General features: G+C 39.7%; 1 protein-coding gene across 1 annotated transcript in view; it reads right to left on the reverse strand.

Annotated features, from left to right (window-relative positions):
* Positions 1 to 312: 312 nt before the first annotated feature.
* Positions 313 to 20,208, reverse strand: part of CLTC (clathrin heavy chain) — a 112,105-nt gene continuing 92,209 nt past the window's right edge. Inside the window, exons 27-32 of the mRNA XM_073615270.1 lie at positions 19,549 to 19,680; positions 19,063 to 19,173; positions 18,780 to 18,950; positions 17,183 to 17,404; positions 3,777 to 3,852; positions 313 to 1,557 (exon numbers count right to left, since the gene is read on the reverse strand). Coding sequence (XP_073471371.1) covers positions 1,430 to 1,557; positions 3,777 to 3,852; positions 17,183 to 17,404; positions 18,780 to 18,950; positions 19,063 to 19,173; positions 19,549 to 19,680 — 840 coding nt within the window. The 3' untranslated portion in view covers positions 313 to 1,429. The remainder of the gene's footprint in view (positions 1,558 to 3,776; positions 3,853 to 17,182; positions 17,405 to 18,779; positions 18,951 to 19,062; positions 19,174 to 19,548; positions 19,681 to 20,208) is intronic.

The following is a 20,208-nucleotide window of genomic DNA, read 5'->3' on the forward strand; positions in this document are numbered from 1 at the left end:
CCGAAATCGCATCACACAGAGACCACATGTGATTTGCGCTGCAGTGCGAATAAAGTCTGATGTCGGACATCACACCAGTGGGAACCGACCCTTAATGTTTGTTTGGAATATGTAAAGATTTTAGTTTCCATAGTCTGGGCACAGGTTCACTTTACATATAGGCAGCAGAATGAAATAAAACCTCTGTTGCTAAATAGTCGTCACATTTATACCAATACGCGACACTGAAATAAGAGGACTATTTTGGGAGTAAAAAAAAAAAAAAAAAAAGATATTACAGTTGAAATAAATAAAAATACATTACCACTGATATTGTATAATATGTCCACAGTTCAGTATTTTTATTTCATGTTTTATTTTTATTTTTTTTTCTTTAAATCTGTCATCTCAAATTGCACAAACAAAACCGAACAGCATTTAATTTTTTTTATGTTGTTGCTTAAATTCTCTCCTCTGTACACTCAAAACAGTGACCTAAGAACACCACAATATCCAACATACATAAACCTCAGGGAATAGGAGAAGGGTAGTACACAGACTGGAATCATGGTGCCCTCTTCGTTCCTGAATGAAATGGTCCCACAAAAAAAGCACAGGATACAGCACAACATAGGGCCATCTGTTCATCATGGAGTGAGCTACACACACTAGCTTTATCTATACGCGCAAATGAATATTCCCTTACGCAACTTTTTTCTGTTTATGCAACGTTGTTTTGTATGTTGCTAAAATTAATAGTTTTATGAGCTGCACAACAAAACTGGAATAGAACATAGAGATTAGTGTTCTTTTGTCATCGGCAGTCTTGCATGTGGAAATAGAAACTTTTTTTTCTTCAGAATATACAAGTAGATATATGTATTTAGATAAGACAGTACATAAGCTGCTTACATACATCAATTTTGAGAGATTCAATATTAAGTTTTCTAACACTACAGAGTGCAAATCAGAGATTCTTCACATAGACTGTTAGCTTTGTTAACCCCTTTGCTGCCAGTGTTTCTACACGATATATTTTAGAATGTATTGCAGGTCCTGTGAGGGGTTCAGAGGATTGCGTTAACCTCTGCAATAGCCAAGGTTTCCAAACCTAGCCTAGACATACGCATCCCCAGTTACTGGAGAGGTTACAAGCAGTCCTCCGTAAAAGAAAGGAAAAACCACAAACACAAAAATAAAAAAAATAGAAAGCCCACTTAAAGCATTGAAGTACTATGCCCATCAAAATAATCATCATAATTTTGGAGAATATGGAATGTGAACAAATGAATTTAAAGTGGTGTGATCCATATGCTGTAGAAAATAAAACTGTCCTTCATGAAACAAAGGGATTTTGGAGCTCTTCCCTGCTATGGGTCAAGAAGGGGAAGGAGGACGGTGGAATTTCTTTAAGAAAATAGCCCAGGTTCAGAGGTTGCAGCTCTTTGTTTTACATGCTGTATCCAAATCCAGGTTGGGGCTGCGCGTATGTAGGTGGTGCTGTATAGCCATAACCAAATGCCGCTTGGGGAGGTACTGGGACACTGGGTCCTGCGGTCAGCATTAGCTGGGGCTGGCCTGTAGGAAGAAAAAAATATATATATATTTATGATAAAAAGTCTCTAATATGTCAAAGTATTAGAACTATTTCCTGAAAAAAAAATTCTGTTTAGCGAAAATTTTACTTTCAGCTGTGCTTGGAAAAAAAAAAAAAAAAAAACACTATAGCACTCTAATATTTTTCAATGAGAACACTTGTTCTGGTGACAACCAGGGATTTTCCTCACTTTGGAGGGATTTTGCCTTGCTTCCTGTTTTGGCTATGGGACAGAAGAGGGCAATTTCCCAAACGGGACAAAGATGGCAAAAATAAAAACAAAGAAAAAAGTTTTGCCTTTAGTTCTGCTTTAAAGCGATATTAAACCCTTGTTTTTTTGTTTTTTAAATATCAAACATGTTATACTTACCTGCTCTGTGTAATTGTTTTGCACAGAGCAGCCTGGATCCTCCTCTTCTCTGGTCCAACACCAGGGCTTCTGGCCCCTCCCTCCTTCTAGGTACTTGCTGTGGGGGCACCCAATCAGGTGTGCTCCTGAGACGCAGTTCTGTGTCCATTCACACACACAGCTGCGGCTCTGGCTCGCATCTTTCGATTGGCTCACTGGTTGGTCAATGGCTCCCACTGTTGCCAAAAGCTAATCAGGAATGTGAGTCCCCAAAGAAGCAAGGCTCACGTGAACATCGCTGGATCGGGATGGGGCTCAGGTAAGTATTATGGGGGGATGCTGCACACAGAAGGTTTTTTACCTTCATGGATAAAATCCATGAAGGTAAAAAACCTTGTGCCTTTACAACCACTTACTGGCCTCGTGCACACAGGGCGTTTTAAAAAACAAGAAACAAAGCCAATACCGACGCCAGGAAAAAATGTAAAAACACACATTTAGAAGCACTTCGCATTGACCTTAATGCACATTTAGCCACAAGTTTCTCAACCCTCTATTTTCCACTCCCAAATCCAATTACTACACCTTAAAAACACTTAACGGTATACAGCGTTAACACGCATTTAGCCGTATCAGGTGCTTTTGCAGCTGTAACACTGCTGTTCCAGAATGCCCTGGCTTTTTTTTTTTTTTTTTTTTTTTTTTTTTGCAGCTTGAAAAACGTCTATGCCACTTACAGCTCCTAGAAGCTTATGTGTGCATAGACACATAGAATAACATGGAAAGGTTTTTTTTTTTTTTTTTTTTTTTTTTAAACCGCTTAAAAACGCCTGGCACCCTTAGGAGCAGCTGTGAAAAGTCCAGTGTGCATGAGGCCTAAAGCTTAAAGTGGTTGTAAACCCTGTACAAACACTTTTAACTACAGGCAAGCCTAGGTGCGGGAAATATCTCCTAAACTTGTACGGTTTAGTAGATAGTTACCAAATACGCTTGCACCTACGTCATCGCCGCATGCGCACTGAAGGGCCGCGATCGTGCAGTTTCTAAAGGGCTTGTGCCGTGACTGGCGACTCCCACGGGCATGCACGAGAGTGATGTCACGGGACTCCGCCCAGAGAGCTAGAGTTCCCAGCCCCGGAAGGAAGAGGGGTGAAGACAAACTCTTCCACACAGCGGGGACAGCTGTGACATTGCTGGCTTCCTTTGCAACATAATGGGCTAGTATGTGATGCATACTAGCCCATTATGCTTTTAACTTTGCAGGGGAGAAAAAAGAGGAAGTAAAACCAGAATATAAACAGAGCTGTGTCAAGAGCGCGTGGTACCAACAGTTACTGGTGTCTAACAAAGTTCCAGATCTTTTTTTGAGATTGGGAACTTTCTAAACATGTGACAGCCAATGACGGAGGTCACATGATCAGAAACCCCACGCCACCTTCTAACATCAGAAATCTCTTAAAGGGCAAAGAGGCATCGGCGTTAAGGGGTTAAACAAGATGTATTAGAAAATTAGGCGGTTATAGTTACGAGAAATAATTGGTCAAATGTACCCCAATAAGCCTAGATATGTATGGGGGATTAAATCTCTGCTACCAAAAGATTCAACTATTTTGCTTACATTAAACCCTATTTGCAACTCACTAATTTAAGTCAATGTTGGACACAAAGAGCCCATAGGTCAGTGATGGTGATCCTTGGCACCCCAGATATTTTGAAACCACATTTCCCATGATACTCATGCATTCTGCAGTGTAGTTGAGCATCATGGGAAATGTAGTTCCAAAACATCTGGCGTGCCAAGGTTCACCATGACTGCCATAGGTTATAGTTAAAAATTTTTTCAAGAATTACCATAAACAATTGGCTGTGTCTCTGTTGCTTGCTCCTCCTCTTTTCTGAGAGATTCAGAGGCATCCAGCTTGTCAACCTTGAAAAATAAATTACAATAAAAAAAAGGTTAGATTCCCAATGGCTACTAAGCCTCACTGTGACTCCTATATGAATGACCAGTAAAATGTGGAAAAGCCTTAAGATTCCTCTCTCATGGAGGTTACACAACTACTACAACATGCTGCCATACAAGGCAGTAATTGCCAGTATTTAGTAACCGCAATAATTAAATCTGTTCATGTACAATTGGGAAACTTACCAATGCAATGTAATTTACTAATAAATATAAAATAAAGTACCACCAAGAGAATGACAGTAGGGAGTCCTTTGACATTCATTTAGGTCCTTAAGGTTTTGGATATACAAGTCTAATGTATAAGTGCATTACTGGCTGGACTGTTATGTAACAAAATATGTAACTGAAGACCAGCAGTTGAAATTTTTCATCTGTAGTTCTGTTCTATCAACCAAAGTTATCTAATGTCAAGGTCTATCTATCTATCTATATATATATTATTTCCATACACCTGCTCCTCAGTAAGGAAAATCAGAAAACTGAACTGACATGCAAGCAGTTCTCGCACACTGTATAATTTGGTTAATGGTTTCAGTCACAACAACACAATGACAAATGTTAAGATTTTACATACAAAAATGATCTTATAAACAAGAAGGAAATTGGCAAAAAGTTCACCCTGACCTCAGTCCAAAGCCAAATTCTTCATTCTGTCTGATCATGCCTCATGTGTGCTCCACTGCGATGTTCGATATAAACCTAACTCAGCAGAATGCCCCAGAGAAGAATTCACTAATAGCTAGAAGCCTCATTGAGCCTCGTCCTGAGAGGTCTGCAAGAATGAGGCAGGTAAAAGGTGCCATAAATTTACGATAGTACTTTATCTTCATTTTGAGTTGATCAATGTCCACTTTGTCTCCAAAATATGAGGAGGAAGAATTCTGGAAGATGCCACCTAAACAATTTGTGTGCGTGTTCCTACAAACCTCATGCAGGCAAAGCGTTCTACCAAACTGCTGACAGGTTATTCAGGTTAATGATAAATCATAACAAGAAATGTTCTTGATATTTTAATCACACTACAGCAGCCTATACCACTTGATCCAGTGTGGACAAAAAAAGGCCCAGAAGGACAGAAGCATAAAATTATGCAGCAGAAATTCAACAAACACACAACATGCTCAAATGAGTGACAAGCATATTGTCTCAGAATAAACTATAAAACAAGGCGTTTCCATTAGTTGGAAGGGTATAAAGAAAAGCCTGAAAAGATCTTCCATGCACACAAAAGCCATGTTTTTTTTGTTTTTTTTTTTGTGATAAAAATACACGTTTTCTTGCCACCAATGAGTTCCTCCATCACTGGGCACCTATGTTCTGGAAATCCAGCACCTGGGCCCCTTCAAAACATACGCTTGTAGTCTGCACAGTTTAAGCAAATTGCACATTGTGAGGGATATCTAACATTTTACGAGACACAGGTTTTTATTTTTTTTTTTTAAACATAAAAAAGATTGTGTCTAGATAAAACAGAGTAAGATTAAACAGATTACAAATAAATACTATACAAAAATGCATAGGTTTACAGACTAAAATTATACTCCACTCTTTCATGAGGAATAGATACTCTCGCTAGAGAAAAAGCACCTGTGGGTTTATTTACAATTTCTATTGCAGCATCACAATCTAAGCTAAAAGTACTTCCATGTCTTTGAGTGAGCCCCTTGTTTTAGTAGGCCTGGAGCCTAGTAGGTTTTCATTTGCTTTGCTTTAAAGTGCAAGTTCACTTTCAGCAGGCTTTCCCCAAATTTCCCAAGCATTTATTCTATGAACTTTACATAACAGCCCAATTGTCAGAAGGACCTATCCACAAAAAACCCTGGCCAGCTAATCCCCCTCCATACTGATGTTTGCAGGAAAGGCTGGACATCTGAATTGTTCGTCCCATAGCGGCTGCTCCAGGATGCTCACACTGCGTTCAGTGCTCTCTCCTTCTCTAGATGAGCTCAGCAAAATCTATTTTCCTTCTCATCCATTGAGGGCACAGAAAGTCTTTTAACTTCGGGATGTCCAAAAGCAGCCTAAAGAGCCTCCTGAAGCTGGCATCAATGAGGCCTCAATGTCCACCTGGTAGAACTTAGAGAATGTGTAAACAGACAACCAGGAGAAAGCCTCGCAAATCTAAAAAGCACTCAGTGTGCACTGCCAAGAAATGGTGGGACTTGATCCTTGAAACCATAAGCTTGGATGAAATGGTGAACAAGAAGCTGGAGTACTCGTCCAGGGTCCATCTGGGGTGATGGAAAGAAAATAAGCCTTCCTGAAAGAAGCAGTAACTGTAAGACTTTCACAGTCTAAACCATATCCAGACAATAGAAGGAAATATCTTTTGAGTGAACCTGGAGTCGTACAGAGGGACAGAGACTGTGTTCTGGTTTAGGTGAAAGGGAGAAAATATATTTCGGCAAGTCCTTGCCCTCAACACCGCCTTGTCCCTATAAAGAAAAAAAAAAAAAAAAGAAAGGGTTCCTTTAAGGTTTGGGTTCAGACGTGCCTTACAGTGATGATGGAAACAAGTAATACCACCTTGTAGGTAGTGGGCCCGAGGCATTCAAACAGCAGTTTCTGAAGTGCAGACAGAAACAGATTCCAAATTCCACAGTTACAAGGGAACAAACATGGAAAGCTACAAGAGACTACTTTTACGAAGGTCTTGATGGAAGAATGAGAGGGCTATGTTCTCTGAAACAAAACAGAGCAGAAACATGACCCTTGAGAGTACTTACAGCTGAAGCTGGTCCAGACCCAAACTGGAGGAAAGAGGAATTGTCCCACAGAGAAACTTCCTGGGTGAAAATAGAGAGACTCGCATTTGCTAAGCTGGCATAGCACATCTGCCAGGGCTAGTGCGGAGCAATGAGAATCGCCTGGATGCCCTTCATCTCGATCTCGCAAAGCACACAAGAAAGAAGTTTAAAAGAGAAAAAAGGCAAAGCTCAAGATGTACTAAACCCAGAAGCCATCTCCTGTTACCGCTAGAGAATCTGTATACTTGGAGAAAAACATGTTCAGTTTGTTGAATCGGAAGCCAGGTGGTCAGTATTCTAATAACCCCACCGGCAATACAGATCCTGGACCACCTCCTTTTTGCTCATCTGTGTAACACAGAAAGGTTGGAGGTGAGAAACCAAGAAGGGGGCAGGATACCACACCCTGCACCTGGGTGTCTGAGATCAAAGCAGTCCAAGTGTCTGGAAACACTGCCTTACTCTGAAAAGTGGAGGTGCACCTTCATGATGAGGAAAGTTAGTCTAAGAATTTGGCAGAGCTTTAAGCCCCAGACCTTGTGGTTGGACTAAGACAAGCTTGGGGGATCTGGAAATGTGGATCAGACAATTATTATTAGACGTGGGTTCCCTTTTAAAGACACTTTGACCAGTTGGCCAAGGTTTGGCAATGTTAAGTCAAAGCCAAGATGGGGTGAAAAGCAGGACCTGTCAGCAAGACTACAGCTCTAGAGGGGACTTCCAACCATTTATTGGTTAGTTGCTTAAAGACAGATGCATCCTCTATTGGTACACTCATTGCTTTGTTAGACACTGCCAGATCAACAGTGGGGCAGACTAAACAGGTACAAGACTAATAAGCGCTTGGGGGAAGAAAACATCTTGTCAAGGTATTTCCAAATTCTGTAAAGGAACACATGGAACAGCAGGTGCATTGGAAAAGTCTTTGAGGTCTTAGGGGCTCTAAAGAATCCAAGACTGGAAGCACCACTGGCAGGAAGCAACAGGCTGATCCTCTAGTTTCAGAGTAGTGTGCTGCACATCCATAAGAGCTGAAATGGTCTTTTTAAATTTGAGAGCAATGGCGGTGAACTGTAATTCCTTGAAGACAGACTAGTCATGTTAAGACTAAAGTGACTCAGAATCAAAGTCTCAGCAGATCAGGTAAATCAGATACAGAATCTGCAGAGGAAAAGGCAGCAGGTGGTGTGGGAGCATTATAACCTCTGAAGTGTCAGTCAACAAATAACTAAAGATGTCCACAGACGATTTGAAGGAGGAACCGGCTGAGATTCGAACCATGTATGGGCAGGCTGAATGTACCCAAGTTGATCAATCGATCATTTTGGGTACAAACAGCCTGCCAAATTTTACATTGATTATTGCTAGCAGCTATAACAGTTGCTTCCAATAATCACCTGTCTTTCTCAGGCGGGGATGGCTTTCCCCACCGGGGGAAGACAATGGTTTGGCAGGAGGGTTTCCCGAATCAACACTTGTTCGTATTGATGGGGGAATTAAACTAAACTAATTTCTTTAAAAAATGTTCTCAGTCTACGGCCTGCATAAGTGATCTCGGCCACAAAGTCTTGCATGACTGTAGTTACAAACCTCAGCTGAAAGGGCAAAAGAACCGACCACACCCAATGGCGCAAAGGAAGACTGTGTAGACCCCCGAAGCAGTGGACAACAGGATCCCAGAATGCGGAGACCAACTGCATCAGTAGGTGCGCTGCAATTAGCCCAAGAGCCATTAGAGTGTGAGCTGGAGGCAGCCAGTACAGCAGGACTTTCTTTCCTTATCTAGAGTAATACACATTCCCACTGCATGGCGGTAAGGCAACTTAAGACTCTGGGTACAAGGAATGGTCTTAGGTCCTCACAAAATCCAGAGAGCTGGTAGAAGTTAAGGGTCAAGTGGCCAAAGTCACTGTGGAAGGGCAGCAGGAACAGCTCTGTGTGGCTCTTTGCAAAGCAGAAGCAGCAGTGGGGAGATGCTTCCTCAATGCTGCATGTTAGTAAAGAGCATGCGCACAAACTCCACCCAGCAGATGTAGACAGTAGTCATTCACACAGGGTTACCCACCTAAACAGTGAAAACTGGGGTCAAAGGAAGTATCTTAAAGACAGCTAGAGACCTGTGTACTTGATGAGGCTGAAGCAAGTCTTCACAGAGAGCACAAATGTTGAGGTGAGGCCAGCAGTTCTGGATCCGGAAAGAGCTCCACAACTAACGTTTTACCAAAATGGAGTCTTGAAAGTTCCCTACCTGTAACCCTGTACCTGAAAGTCACTTCCAGGCTGTCGCCACAATGTTAAGCTCAACAAGGTGCAGATGTGGCACTCCATAGGACAGGCTAAGGATGTCTGTGCCATTGCCCTACAATCAAAGAGCCAAGCTCGAGCAGCAGTTTAAAGAAAAGTCATATTTGAAGCAAAAAAAAAAAAAAAAGTGCTAGCAAAAATAAGTCAACCAGACCTATCCTGGGCTGGTGTACATTTTTTTTTAGTTTGAGTGTCCAATCCACTTTAAGTCAAAAAAGCTTCCTATGTACCTCAATGGATGAGACAGGAATGTAATCTTAAACATTTAAGTTAATTGGCATTTCCCCTTTCAACCTCAAAGCGCTAACTGGCCAAATTTTTATCCATACTCAGCAATGGACTTGTGCTGGTTAAATAGCTACTTTTTGTTCACTTTTTAAGTTGTCAATATAGCAAAAATTACCATTATAGCTATTGCTCTAACCACAGCCAGGAATCAACTTTCTCCTCAAATTGAAGGTGTTGAGCAGTGGCGTGCTGGTTTAACAAACAGGAAAAATACTTTGCACTTGATAGCCTAGTAATAGATTATGTGACATGAATTCGAGACTCCTAAAGAGAAAAAGTACATGTCTTTTTAAATGTTATTTCCTTTCCCGAGAAACGTGGAATAATTCAGTGTTACCCATGTAAACAGATTACAAAAAGGTTAGTAGGGACACACTGTAAAAGGCTTTTCCACAGAAGCTGCAGTAAGCTGCAGATCTAAGAGATCGCCTAATGAAACATGCATTTGATGCTGTTTGTGTTATGTGTACATGAGAATAAAAAGGGAAAAAAAAAAAAAAAAAAAAACTAAAGCAAGAAGTGGATTCTGTCCATGGAGTTTGCCATACACGTTTCTGTTATCAAAAGCCTACACAGCAATGCTTGTTCCAAGTTGCAAAAACATGGTGATGCATATACAAAAGCTGTCAGACATGCTCATCAGGGCAATACAAACACAGTTAAATTGCCTATATTGTTTCACACACACACACCCTCAAATTTGGAGGACCAGACACAGAAGGACATTTTCCTGATGTCTATAATTATACTACTATCTTAATATTGATCCCTTTTCAGAACAGTACACATTTGTAAGGTTGTAGGTTTTTCTACTGGGAAAATTCTAGCAAACTCTGTTTAATTACAAATGAACCAAATATGGATCGTAAAAAAACGAAAAAAAAAAAACAAACCTTTTTACTACTTAGTTTTTTCCAAGCAGTGAAGCTGTGCACTCCAAAGGTAAAAAGGGATAGGCTAACAGCTTACCACATATTTTAATTGTGCGCTTATAAAAAGCACAAGGGTTACATTTCACTGGATAAAAGTATCGGGATCGTTTGCTTGGTACCTTTCAGTCTTGTCTGCTGCCCATAGTATCTGGCAATTAATCTAGCCAATTAATTTTAGGATAAATTAATATTTGTAGTTTTTGACAATGACCTGAACAGGAATTGGAGGTATAGGAGAGTAGTATCTAAATACTGGGCTCTTGCTGTACAGGAATTTGACTGGAATCTCCTTAAAGCTTACCTACAGTGAAAACACAACCACTTCTTTGAGCCTTCTCACTGTGCTAATATAACACAAAAAGTCCTAGGTTAGGGCATTTGATCACATGATGTCAAAATAAGTGGCCTGAGAGCGACACCAGGCAGAAGTGTCTAACTGATCTGTGCCTAAACTTTGACCCTTACCTTTAGCAGAGGCCTCATGCCCAAATGCTTATCACTTGAATGGTCACCTTGTAACTGGAAGGTGTATTCTTTTTTTTTTTTCTTTTGATCATTTAACATAAAAAGGGGGGATGGAGGCCAGGATAGGGAAAGAGGGTTGTATTTTCACAATAAGTTTGCTTTAACCTGAGACTCTAAGTACTCAACAGTGAACAGAATATTTTGAGCAATTTGACAGGGATAAAGGAGATCATTTCTCAATAACAGCAGGAAAAAATCACTTCTGTGACTACTTTTGCCTACTGTCAGCAAATTTTAAAACATCATCAGAAACTGGATCACAGTTCAATGTTAGTGGCAAAATTGGCATTTCTGAAGGATATGTAAGATTTAATGCAATTCCAAACAATATAATTAAAATATAGAAAATATAAGCCATGGGGAACTAAAGTTCTAAACACTTGGGATGTACTGTCCACAGATTTAGCCATGGGCATGTTAGGAGAAACAGGATCTGAACGTGTTTGCTCAATAGGTGCTGAGTATTTTTCACTCATGAATATGAATTCAGAGTTCAAAAGAACACACAGGATTGAAACAGAGTGGAAAAACAAGAGAAAGGGGCAAGGACTGTTGAACTAGCATCTCTACAAATCCCAAGATTAGCATAACCCAACTGAACACAATTTTAACTCTAGCACATCCACCCAAAACCTAAATCAGGGATATGCAATTAGCGGACCTCCAGCTGTTGTAGAACTACAAGTCCCATAAGGCATAGCAAGACTTTGACAGCCACAAGCATGACACCCAGAGGCAGAGGCACGATGGGACTTGTAGTTTGGCAACAGCTGGAGGTCCGCTAATTGCATATCCCTGACCTAAATGTTAACTTTGTCTTGAATGGAAATCTTGATAAAATCCCACCTTTTCCACTTTGACTAAATTGCAATAAGCTTTTCAAATTTATATGATACAACTTCTTTACACTAGTAAAATATTTAAATATGGCATTCTTCTAAACCTTTGGAGCTTTCTGTACATCATTTCCAGAAAATCTATTTCCTGGTCATGTCATGGGATTGTTTTTTTTTTTTAATTACAACTCTGGGATTGATCATTTAATGTCAGCAAACAGATCCTCACACTCAAGTAGTAGGGAGTGACCAAAATACATGCGTTCATTTCAACACAAACAGCAGCAGGCAAAAAACTGCAATACATGGCCCTACAGACCAGGAAAGGATTTTTTTTTCTTTAAAAGTGACATTACCCTTAAAGAGGCAAGCACTGATACATTTTTTAGTTGCTGCTTTGGAAAGGGGGGGAAAAAAAAAAAAAAAAAGTACAGAAATCTTTTCTGTGCAGTGTTCACAAGCTGAAAGTGACAACACATTTAGATATTTTCTGCATTTAAAGTCCTTCAGTTGTCTGGCCAGCTTTACATTAGTAACTGTGAGCCAATGCCTTATGCCTTTCCTGAGTATAGATTAGCCAATTAGTAGTAACACACTAAGAGACCTACTGCTAACTAATTTAGTTCATTTAGTTAAATGCCAGCAGAGGCTTTAAGTAAATGCAGGTCAGGAAAGAAGGAAAGTAGAAGCAGTAGTAATAATTAGGGAAGGGAAAATGGGAAACGCATGCAGATTCTTTAGACTTAGTCTTCCAGGTTTAAAGATGGAATACAAGAATCAACTTTCACCTTTTCCTTTATTGCATCAACCTGCAAAGGAATTCAGAGGGTGCAGCTTAGAAAATCAAATTTCACATTCAGCATAAAAAAAGGAAGAATAAGCAAAGAAAACAAAATGCGGCTGTTAGAAAGAAAAATAAAAGGAAAGGGAAAAAAAAAAAAATTACATGACCACAAAAAAAGGAACAGAAAGTATGCGATTGTGCCTTGGTCACCACACTGCACATTGAGTATAACAGTGTTCCTCTTTATACGTTAGTACAGAGAATATGAAATACACAAGAAAATGTGTGATGTGTCTGCAGAAACCATATGCAACAAACACAATCTGTAATGGAAATATTCTGTAGCTTGTAAAGCAGATTACATGTCTTCATTTTTGTGCCTTACACCTTGAACACTGGCTGCACTAGCTTGTAGAATATACTGTGACATCTGCTTGTAGAGGAAAGAATATACCATACATCAGTTATCACAAAGTACCAAATATGTTTTTGCATTTATTATCTAAAAGGAACCTCTCAGGATAAAAATAAGGGAGCTGCCAAAGCCGACTTGTGTACTTCACTGCTAAGTGAGCAGCTGACCTAAACAAGCAGGGTCATATTAGATGTAACACCATCTAATATGCACAAAGCTTCTTTCAAGTTAATGAATCATGAAATGAAGCAATGACAAGGATGATAATCCTGTAGCATGCAAACATACACAAAGTTGGCAATGATTTCTCCCATATGCCTATCCTGACTGCTTTTATGTTCACACACAGATTAGTGTATATACTGCTACATTTTATAAATTATACTATATACATCAGGCTACTGGCTCCAGAATGTTTTAACACCTTATCACTGTGCAAGTTTCTTTTCTGCCAGGTACAAACTAAATACGGCATTTAATTCATGTTTAATATTCAAAGTAAACTCCTCAATTCATACATGTCTCTCCAAGCTTTATTTTGCTGAGAAATCACTTTGAAAAACACCCATGAGTAAGGGCAAATGATTCATGTAGCATTTACTTACTGGAATCCATCTGCCCTTACCTCAGGCCTGGGATGTATGACATTTGCCTAGGCTTGGAAAATATGAAGTAACTGAAGAAATGTAAAAAAAAAAGTTTAACACAGTTTAAAAAGTAAATAATATAATTTCCTGTGTATTTACTAATGCTAGCAGCATGAGGATTAAAAATAGTGTTGAATGAGAGAGTAAAGTTCCACTTTAAAAGGGCTTGTAAAAGGGATTTAAAAAAAAAATTAAAACAAAAATGGTATACGTACCTGCTCGGTGCAATGATACTGCACAGAGCAGCCCTGAACCTGCTCTTCTGGGGTCCCCCGCCGACTCGCCAGGCTGTTCCTCTTCCAAGTGTGCCTCCAAAGCAAGCCGTGTGCATATCAATTGACATACGCAAAGTGCAGCTCGGCCGTGCCCCCAGTCAAACTTTTGATTGACAGCAGCAGGATCCAATGTCAATGGAAGAGCAACTCTGCTGCAGATGGGCACAGTGCTGATCAAGAGCAAGCTCAGGCAAGTATTTAAGGTTGGGGGGGGGGGGCTGGAGGGAGTTGGCATGGACAGATTACCTTAATGCAGAGAATGCAAAAGAGCATTTTGCATTTACAGCCACTTTAAGTTAATCTGTTATTTAAGGGGGGGGGGGGGATTTTCTTAGGGCCCTTTCACACAGGCGTCAGACTGAACCACAATGTAGATCTATGGGCAGGTGGATTTAAATAGATGTTTATCCATTTACATCTACCAACATTCATGTACGTTCTGGTCTGTTTTTTTTTTTTTTTTTAAATAGAACAGGGCTGCATCCTTTTCTGTTAGACAGAGCTAACCGGGTGCCATCCATTAAAGTCCATTCAATTTAGGTCTGCTTTTAGCAAGGAAACATTTTTTCATTTTTTGTTTATCCTTTTGACACCCATAATGGCTTTCTGCAACAACTATATAAAAGAAAAGGATGTAAAACTAAACTGATGTGTAAACTGATGTAAACTGTAAACCGAAGATGGAACTGATGTAACCTGAATACGTTATTCATTGTTTTGCGTCCTACAATGTGACTGAATTTTTTTTTTTTTTTGAGGATGAGTCCCATTCTCTTTATACACAAAGCATGTAGTAGGAACTTCTGTAAGTCATAACACAAGCATAGAAAACACTTTACGATCCTATGGTACCCTCCTGCTACAACATGCAATAAATGCCTCATGGTAAGATATGGCTACCCGCCAAGGATTTTACAAATGTCAATCTTTTACAATCATTACACATTTTAAAGTACTTTATCATTTGTTTGACATCAGTGTTATATGTGATACCAACAAACAGGAGATTGGTGCTATGTAGTTTTTTTCTAATTTGTCCATGTGTGTAGAGCAGCAATCGTCAGCACTGATGGAGATTACAAGCCCCCGTTCACACCTATGCGCATTAGATGCGGCTTACACTGCATCCAATTCGCGGGACATTTTAAAATACATTCATTTGAATGTATCTGGTTCACATATGTGCGTTGCATTTGCACTGCGCATTGCACAAAAAAAGTGTGCGTTTACTGGGCATTGCGGTGCGAATTACAAGCCATGATCTTCTATGGGAACACATCTGATTCGCAGATGCATTCCGTTCTGAACATAAATTCTCTCCTTTCTCCTCACTACACCTCCCCCCTCTCCCTGCTCACTGATCCGCAGCTAAAACACAGAGGAACCTCTGAACAACTGATTTTTATCTTCGCAGTGAAACCTGAGCTTCAATTCGCACGTGAAATTGGAAACCCTGGGGCTAAAGGTTTCCAATTTCACTGGAAAAACTGCACTCCTCCGTCCTGGAGTCATGCACACAGGCAGTGGCTTTTCTTTTTTGGCCAAAAGTTCAGCTGAAGGTGACTTGCTTGACAGTTTAACTTGCTGGGCTTCAGTCACCTGTCTCTGGGCGAAACCCACTGCAATCACTGTACTAAAGTCCAAAGTAGCAAGAGCCTGAAATTTTTTTAAATACATTAAAAGTGGAACTTTACTTAAAAAAGGGAAAGTTCCGCTTTTCCTCCATCTCATCCCCTCCCTCAACCTCCTGGGACACATCACAGGTTCCAGAAGGCTGCGGTTCCATTCAGAAAGCACAGAGCTACTCACACATGCACAGTGGGAAACCAGCGATGAAGCAACAGGAAGTCACAGCCAGCTTCTCACATTCAAGATGGCAGCACCAGAGACATGAAGACCAGTGAGGAACTGGTCCAGGTGGAGACAGTACTGGATTCCTGGACTAGTAAGTACATCTTTATTAAAAAATCAGCAGCTACAATGCTACAGTGTAAATACTACTTTCAATAAAACTGTACTGGATTTAAAAAAAAAAAAAAAAAAAAGGGGTCAGCAGCTACCAGTATTTGTAGCTGTCGACTTTTTTTATTTTTTCCTCCAAGGCAAAGTTGCTCTTTAACTTACATTTGTACATCATTAAACTTCTATTCTATGATGGCAAATAAAAAAAAGATATTTACATCAAGTAAAAAATGTGGTAATACTCAAAACTGTATACATGCCTACATGTTTAAACAGAACCAACCATGTATAATGATTGCTTGGTATGTTTAGCATTACTGGTGCTTGTATTGTTCCTCAATGTCCTTGGTATCATTAGCCATTTTTAGAGTAAGTAGATAGCCTGTATTGTCCCTTAGTGGGCTGGTTAAAAGTTATCAGTTAATAGAAAAACACTTTATACTGTATATTTTTGCTGAAAGAGAGCATGGCACACTTATGTCCATATCTCTAGTTCTAGTCTAGTCACATAGAATAAGTGTCATGCCCAATATTCTGGCCCTTAACATCCAAGGTACACATCAAATGAGCCAGCAACTCCATCAATGATAATTGATAGTTCTTACTTTCTTGTAACTGTCAGAAGCTGCTTAAGGTTGCTTTCGCATGGATGCTGTTTTCCCGCACCGCAGGTGCAGCTCAGTGTATCCGCAGGTTGTCCGCGATATGCCATAGATTTCTATTGCATCAGGCAGATATGGCGCATTTTCTGAAAAAGCGCCATAAGTCCTGCAGACAGAATTTTGGTGCACTTTCAGAAGGCACACCAAAACCACCTGATGCAATACAAATATCTGGCAACACACAGGTAACCCACGGGTACACTGCACCCACCCGCACCAGTGTGAAAGCGCCCTAACTGGGGAAGATGTGAAACTTTAAAAAAAAAAAATATACCCAAGAACACGTGAAGCATGTTAGGCCAATTTTATAGCAGGTATGAGGTTGACTTGAATGCAAAGTACACATCAACACACAAGAATTCAGGTATGAACACAACCAATTTCCTAATGTAAATAAATCCAAACACGTGGCTGCATGGAGGTGCCTCAAAGCAGAGCTTTGTTATATTTACTAATGCACAACCTAATTCTTATTTCAAGAGAGAAAAGCATGGGGATAAATGTGCATGTTGCCTGGGGTGACCAGATTTCAAAGTTAACCTTCTCCAGTTTTTTCCCCATATACAAACATCCTCCTATGGGCCTTTCTTCAACTGTTTTCACATCCTTTGTCTATTTCGTTCAAATTGGATAATTATCTGATCCATTAAAATTTTTTTAAAATTTTGCATTTCAATTAACTAATTTAGATGAATATGTTTCTGGTGTCCTTTAACTGCCAACATGATATATCCTTGAAAAGTCGTCTTTTTTTGCTCCCAAGCCCATTGAAAATTTTATGTGATCCACTAAATTTTAGTTTTTTACATTTGTAAATATTTCTCTAAAGGCAACACCATTTATGACAATATTTGAAGGAGATTTCTTCAATCCTATAATTCAGCAGCTCTTACTGGGTAAGCTTTAGTACCTACCTTGGATAAGTACTCCCTCATGACTTGAATGAAGTAGGGCATGGCAAAGTCCATAATGTTGTGCCTCCATGCTGTTTCCATGACAACATCTGGTCGCAGCAGGTCATAACAGGTAAAAAGACAAGCGCCAAAGCACTCTTTCTTTCCTTCAACCAAAAACCACTGCAGAAGCTCCTCTGCCAGTTCTGTGTCTTTGGATTCAGAGGCATACTGCATAGCATCCTAGAAGGAAAAAAATTAAAAAAAAAAAAAAAAGGATGGTAAACGTTAGTGCTGTTACAACCTTTAACCCCTGTCCGACCAGCCGCAGCAGTTATACTGCGGCAGGTTGGCCCCCCTGCGCGAGCCGTCGTAGCTGTATGTCGGCTCTTTAACAGGTGAACGCGCCGCCGGAGACGCCCTCGCCTTGCAGCGTGTCCCTGGAGCTGATGAGCGTTCATCGTGATAGAGTGAGAAGCAGAATCTGTGGAGACCGATCGTGTGCTCATACCAAGTATGGCCACCGATCGATCTCCTCCCCCAGTCAGTCGTCCGTCCCCCCCCAGTTAGAATACACCTAGGGAACACAGTTAACCCCTTGATCACCCCCTAGTGCTAACCCCTTCCCTACCAGTGACTTTTATACAGCAATCAGTGAATATTTTTAGCGCTAATCGCTGTATAAATGTCACTAGTCCTCAAATAGTGTCCGTTCTGTCCGCCGCAAAGTTGCAGTCACGATAAAAATCACTGATCACCACCATTACTAGTAAAAAAATAATAATAAAAATGCCATAAATCTATCCCCTATTTTGTAGACGCTATAACTTTTGCGCAAACCAATATACGCTTACTGCGATTTTTTTTTACCAAAAATATGTAGAAGAATACATATTGGCCTAAAACTCAGATAGATTGAGGACTGTAAAAGAAGGGGAGGATCAGAGAAGACCAGATCAAACAGCCTTTTTACACAATGCGGAGGATTAACCCCTTTAGGTTCCACAGCGATTATAAGAAGCCAACTATACTGGATATACAGACTGATTTTATTGTTGTGGGTTTAGTAACACTTTAAATACAAAACACAATCTAACGATCAAATAATTAAAAGGGGAATACCGTATTAGCAACTTTATAATCTTGCTAGAAAAATATTCCCAAACTTGTCTGATTTTTTATTTTAAAAAATGTCATCCAAATTATAGGATTGTATTTGACTTCATGTAAGCAAACACATGCATACATTTCTGTTCATTTATTTAAATGCCACAACGTGTACAATCAGCTTGTAACATGTGTAGCCAGAATAAGAGCAGATGCCACAAGACAAAAAATGTTTGTCATTACTTTGTTAGGCAGTAAAGCCCCTTCAATGCATTTCTCCCACCTTTAAAGTCCCACCACTATTTCCCCACTCCATTAAATTTTTACAATTTTGAATATATCTTCCTATCTAAAAGAAATGAAGCCTTGAGATACACACACAGTGTGAAGTCTGCCTACAGAGTAGCTCAGCGTTTCATCCAGACGTGTATCTTGTAATGGATAGATCTTGGAGCATCAAATAAAATAGAGTATGAAAAACACATGGGCGATCATGACTTTGTAAACACACCTTATACAGTCTGTCTTTTTTGCACAGCTCCACACTCTGTTTCCAGCGATTGTTGCCCTTAAAGAGGTATGCTGCAATCCTTCTGAATTCAATCAGTTCATGTTTTTCCAAGCGTTGAGCAAGAGAAATATTGTCAAAGTTGTCATATGCATCTATAGATGTACGGAGTGCCTTGGAAAAAAAAAAAAAAATGTTACTTAAAATCAAATAGAAAAGCACAGATTACCCGCTCTATAAACGGTTCCAAAAGACTAATGGTTGGGGGAAAAAAAGCACTTGTTACCTGGTAGTCCTCTTCTGTAATGAAAAGGTTGTTCAGAGACTCATTCACGGATTTGTTGTTATGGTTCTGCACTGAACGAAGGTATGGTTTCACTAGAGGGAGCTGTTTTACCTTCAAAAAGAAAACAGCATTTTTAAGAAATGTTATATACATAAAAAGCCCTATAATGAATTGCATAACAGAGCAGATACTTGAACTCTAACCCTCTCATAATTCGTTTTTCGACATGAGAATATTAGTGCCTGAAACTTAGGTAACGTTCTAGCAACGGCCATTACATGCTTATCATAAACTTAAATTACAGGCGTGGTGTAAACTAATAAAACCAAAACATATTGCTGCAGTACTATAAAGCAGATGTTTAGTGCTACACCCAAATCACACTCTGCAATGTCATTTATCAAAATTATTAATCATTCTGAGTCTGAGCCTGCCTTATTGTAACCATGTGGCTTCACAACCAACAAGGAGTCCAGTGTTATTTACCTTGGAGAAGTAGTTGACTGCACGGGTGTGGTCCAGTCTGGGGGACAGCACCATCAAGAGGTCATTGAGAAGCAATGGTTTGAATTCTAAGTAGAACTGTATCGCTCTGTAATAAAGCTCCACATTGGCCACCTACAAAAGAGAAACAAGTACACATTTAAAGCCAAGAACTGTTTTTGCATTTTAATATTTGCAATGTTTAGACCAAACATTTTTAAAGCTTGCACTTTCAGTTAATTTCTGAGCCAGTAGATGGCGTGCTAGGCGCCTTTTTACATATTTACCAGGCTAATCTTTAAGTGACAATAAATAATGTCCTTACTCTCCAAAAAAATATCTATTTTTCATTAAATCATTTCCTACTCTGTTTTTCTGCCTCTTTGTAACGTCCTCCATGAACTCTCTTACTTCTTCTCCGCCCCCCTCATTTCTGTTTATTTGAAATGAGCAATAATCTTTAGTTGTGGTCAGCTTTTTCAAATTAACACACTCATTTTTATTTTAAACAGTTGTGTCAAATTTAACTAGCCTGTTTTAACAGAGATTAAAAGGTAAAGCTTAGTTGATGCACATACTGTAGTTGTATAGGAGAACTGAGTCATCTTCATTTGCTTCAACCGCTAATATTTATAGGGCCCTGAACAGACTTTTGGAGACAAA

The sequence above is a fragment of the Aquarana catesbeiana genome, linkage group LG02 (genome assembly GCF_042186555.1).
Source record: "Aquarana catesbeiana isolate 2022-GZ linkage group LG02, ASM4218655v1, whole genome shotgun sequence".
Classification (NCBI taxonomy): domain Eukaryota; kingdom Metazoa; phylum Chordata; class Amphibia; order Anura; family Ranidae; genus Aquarana; species Aquarana catesbeiana.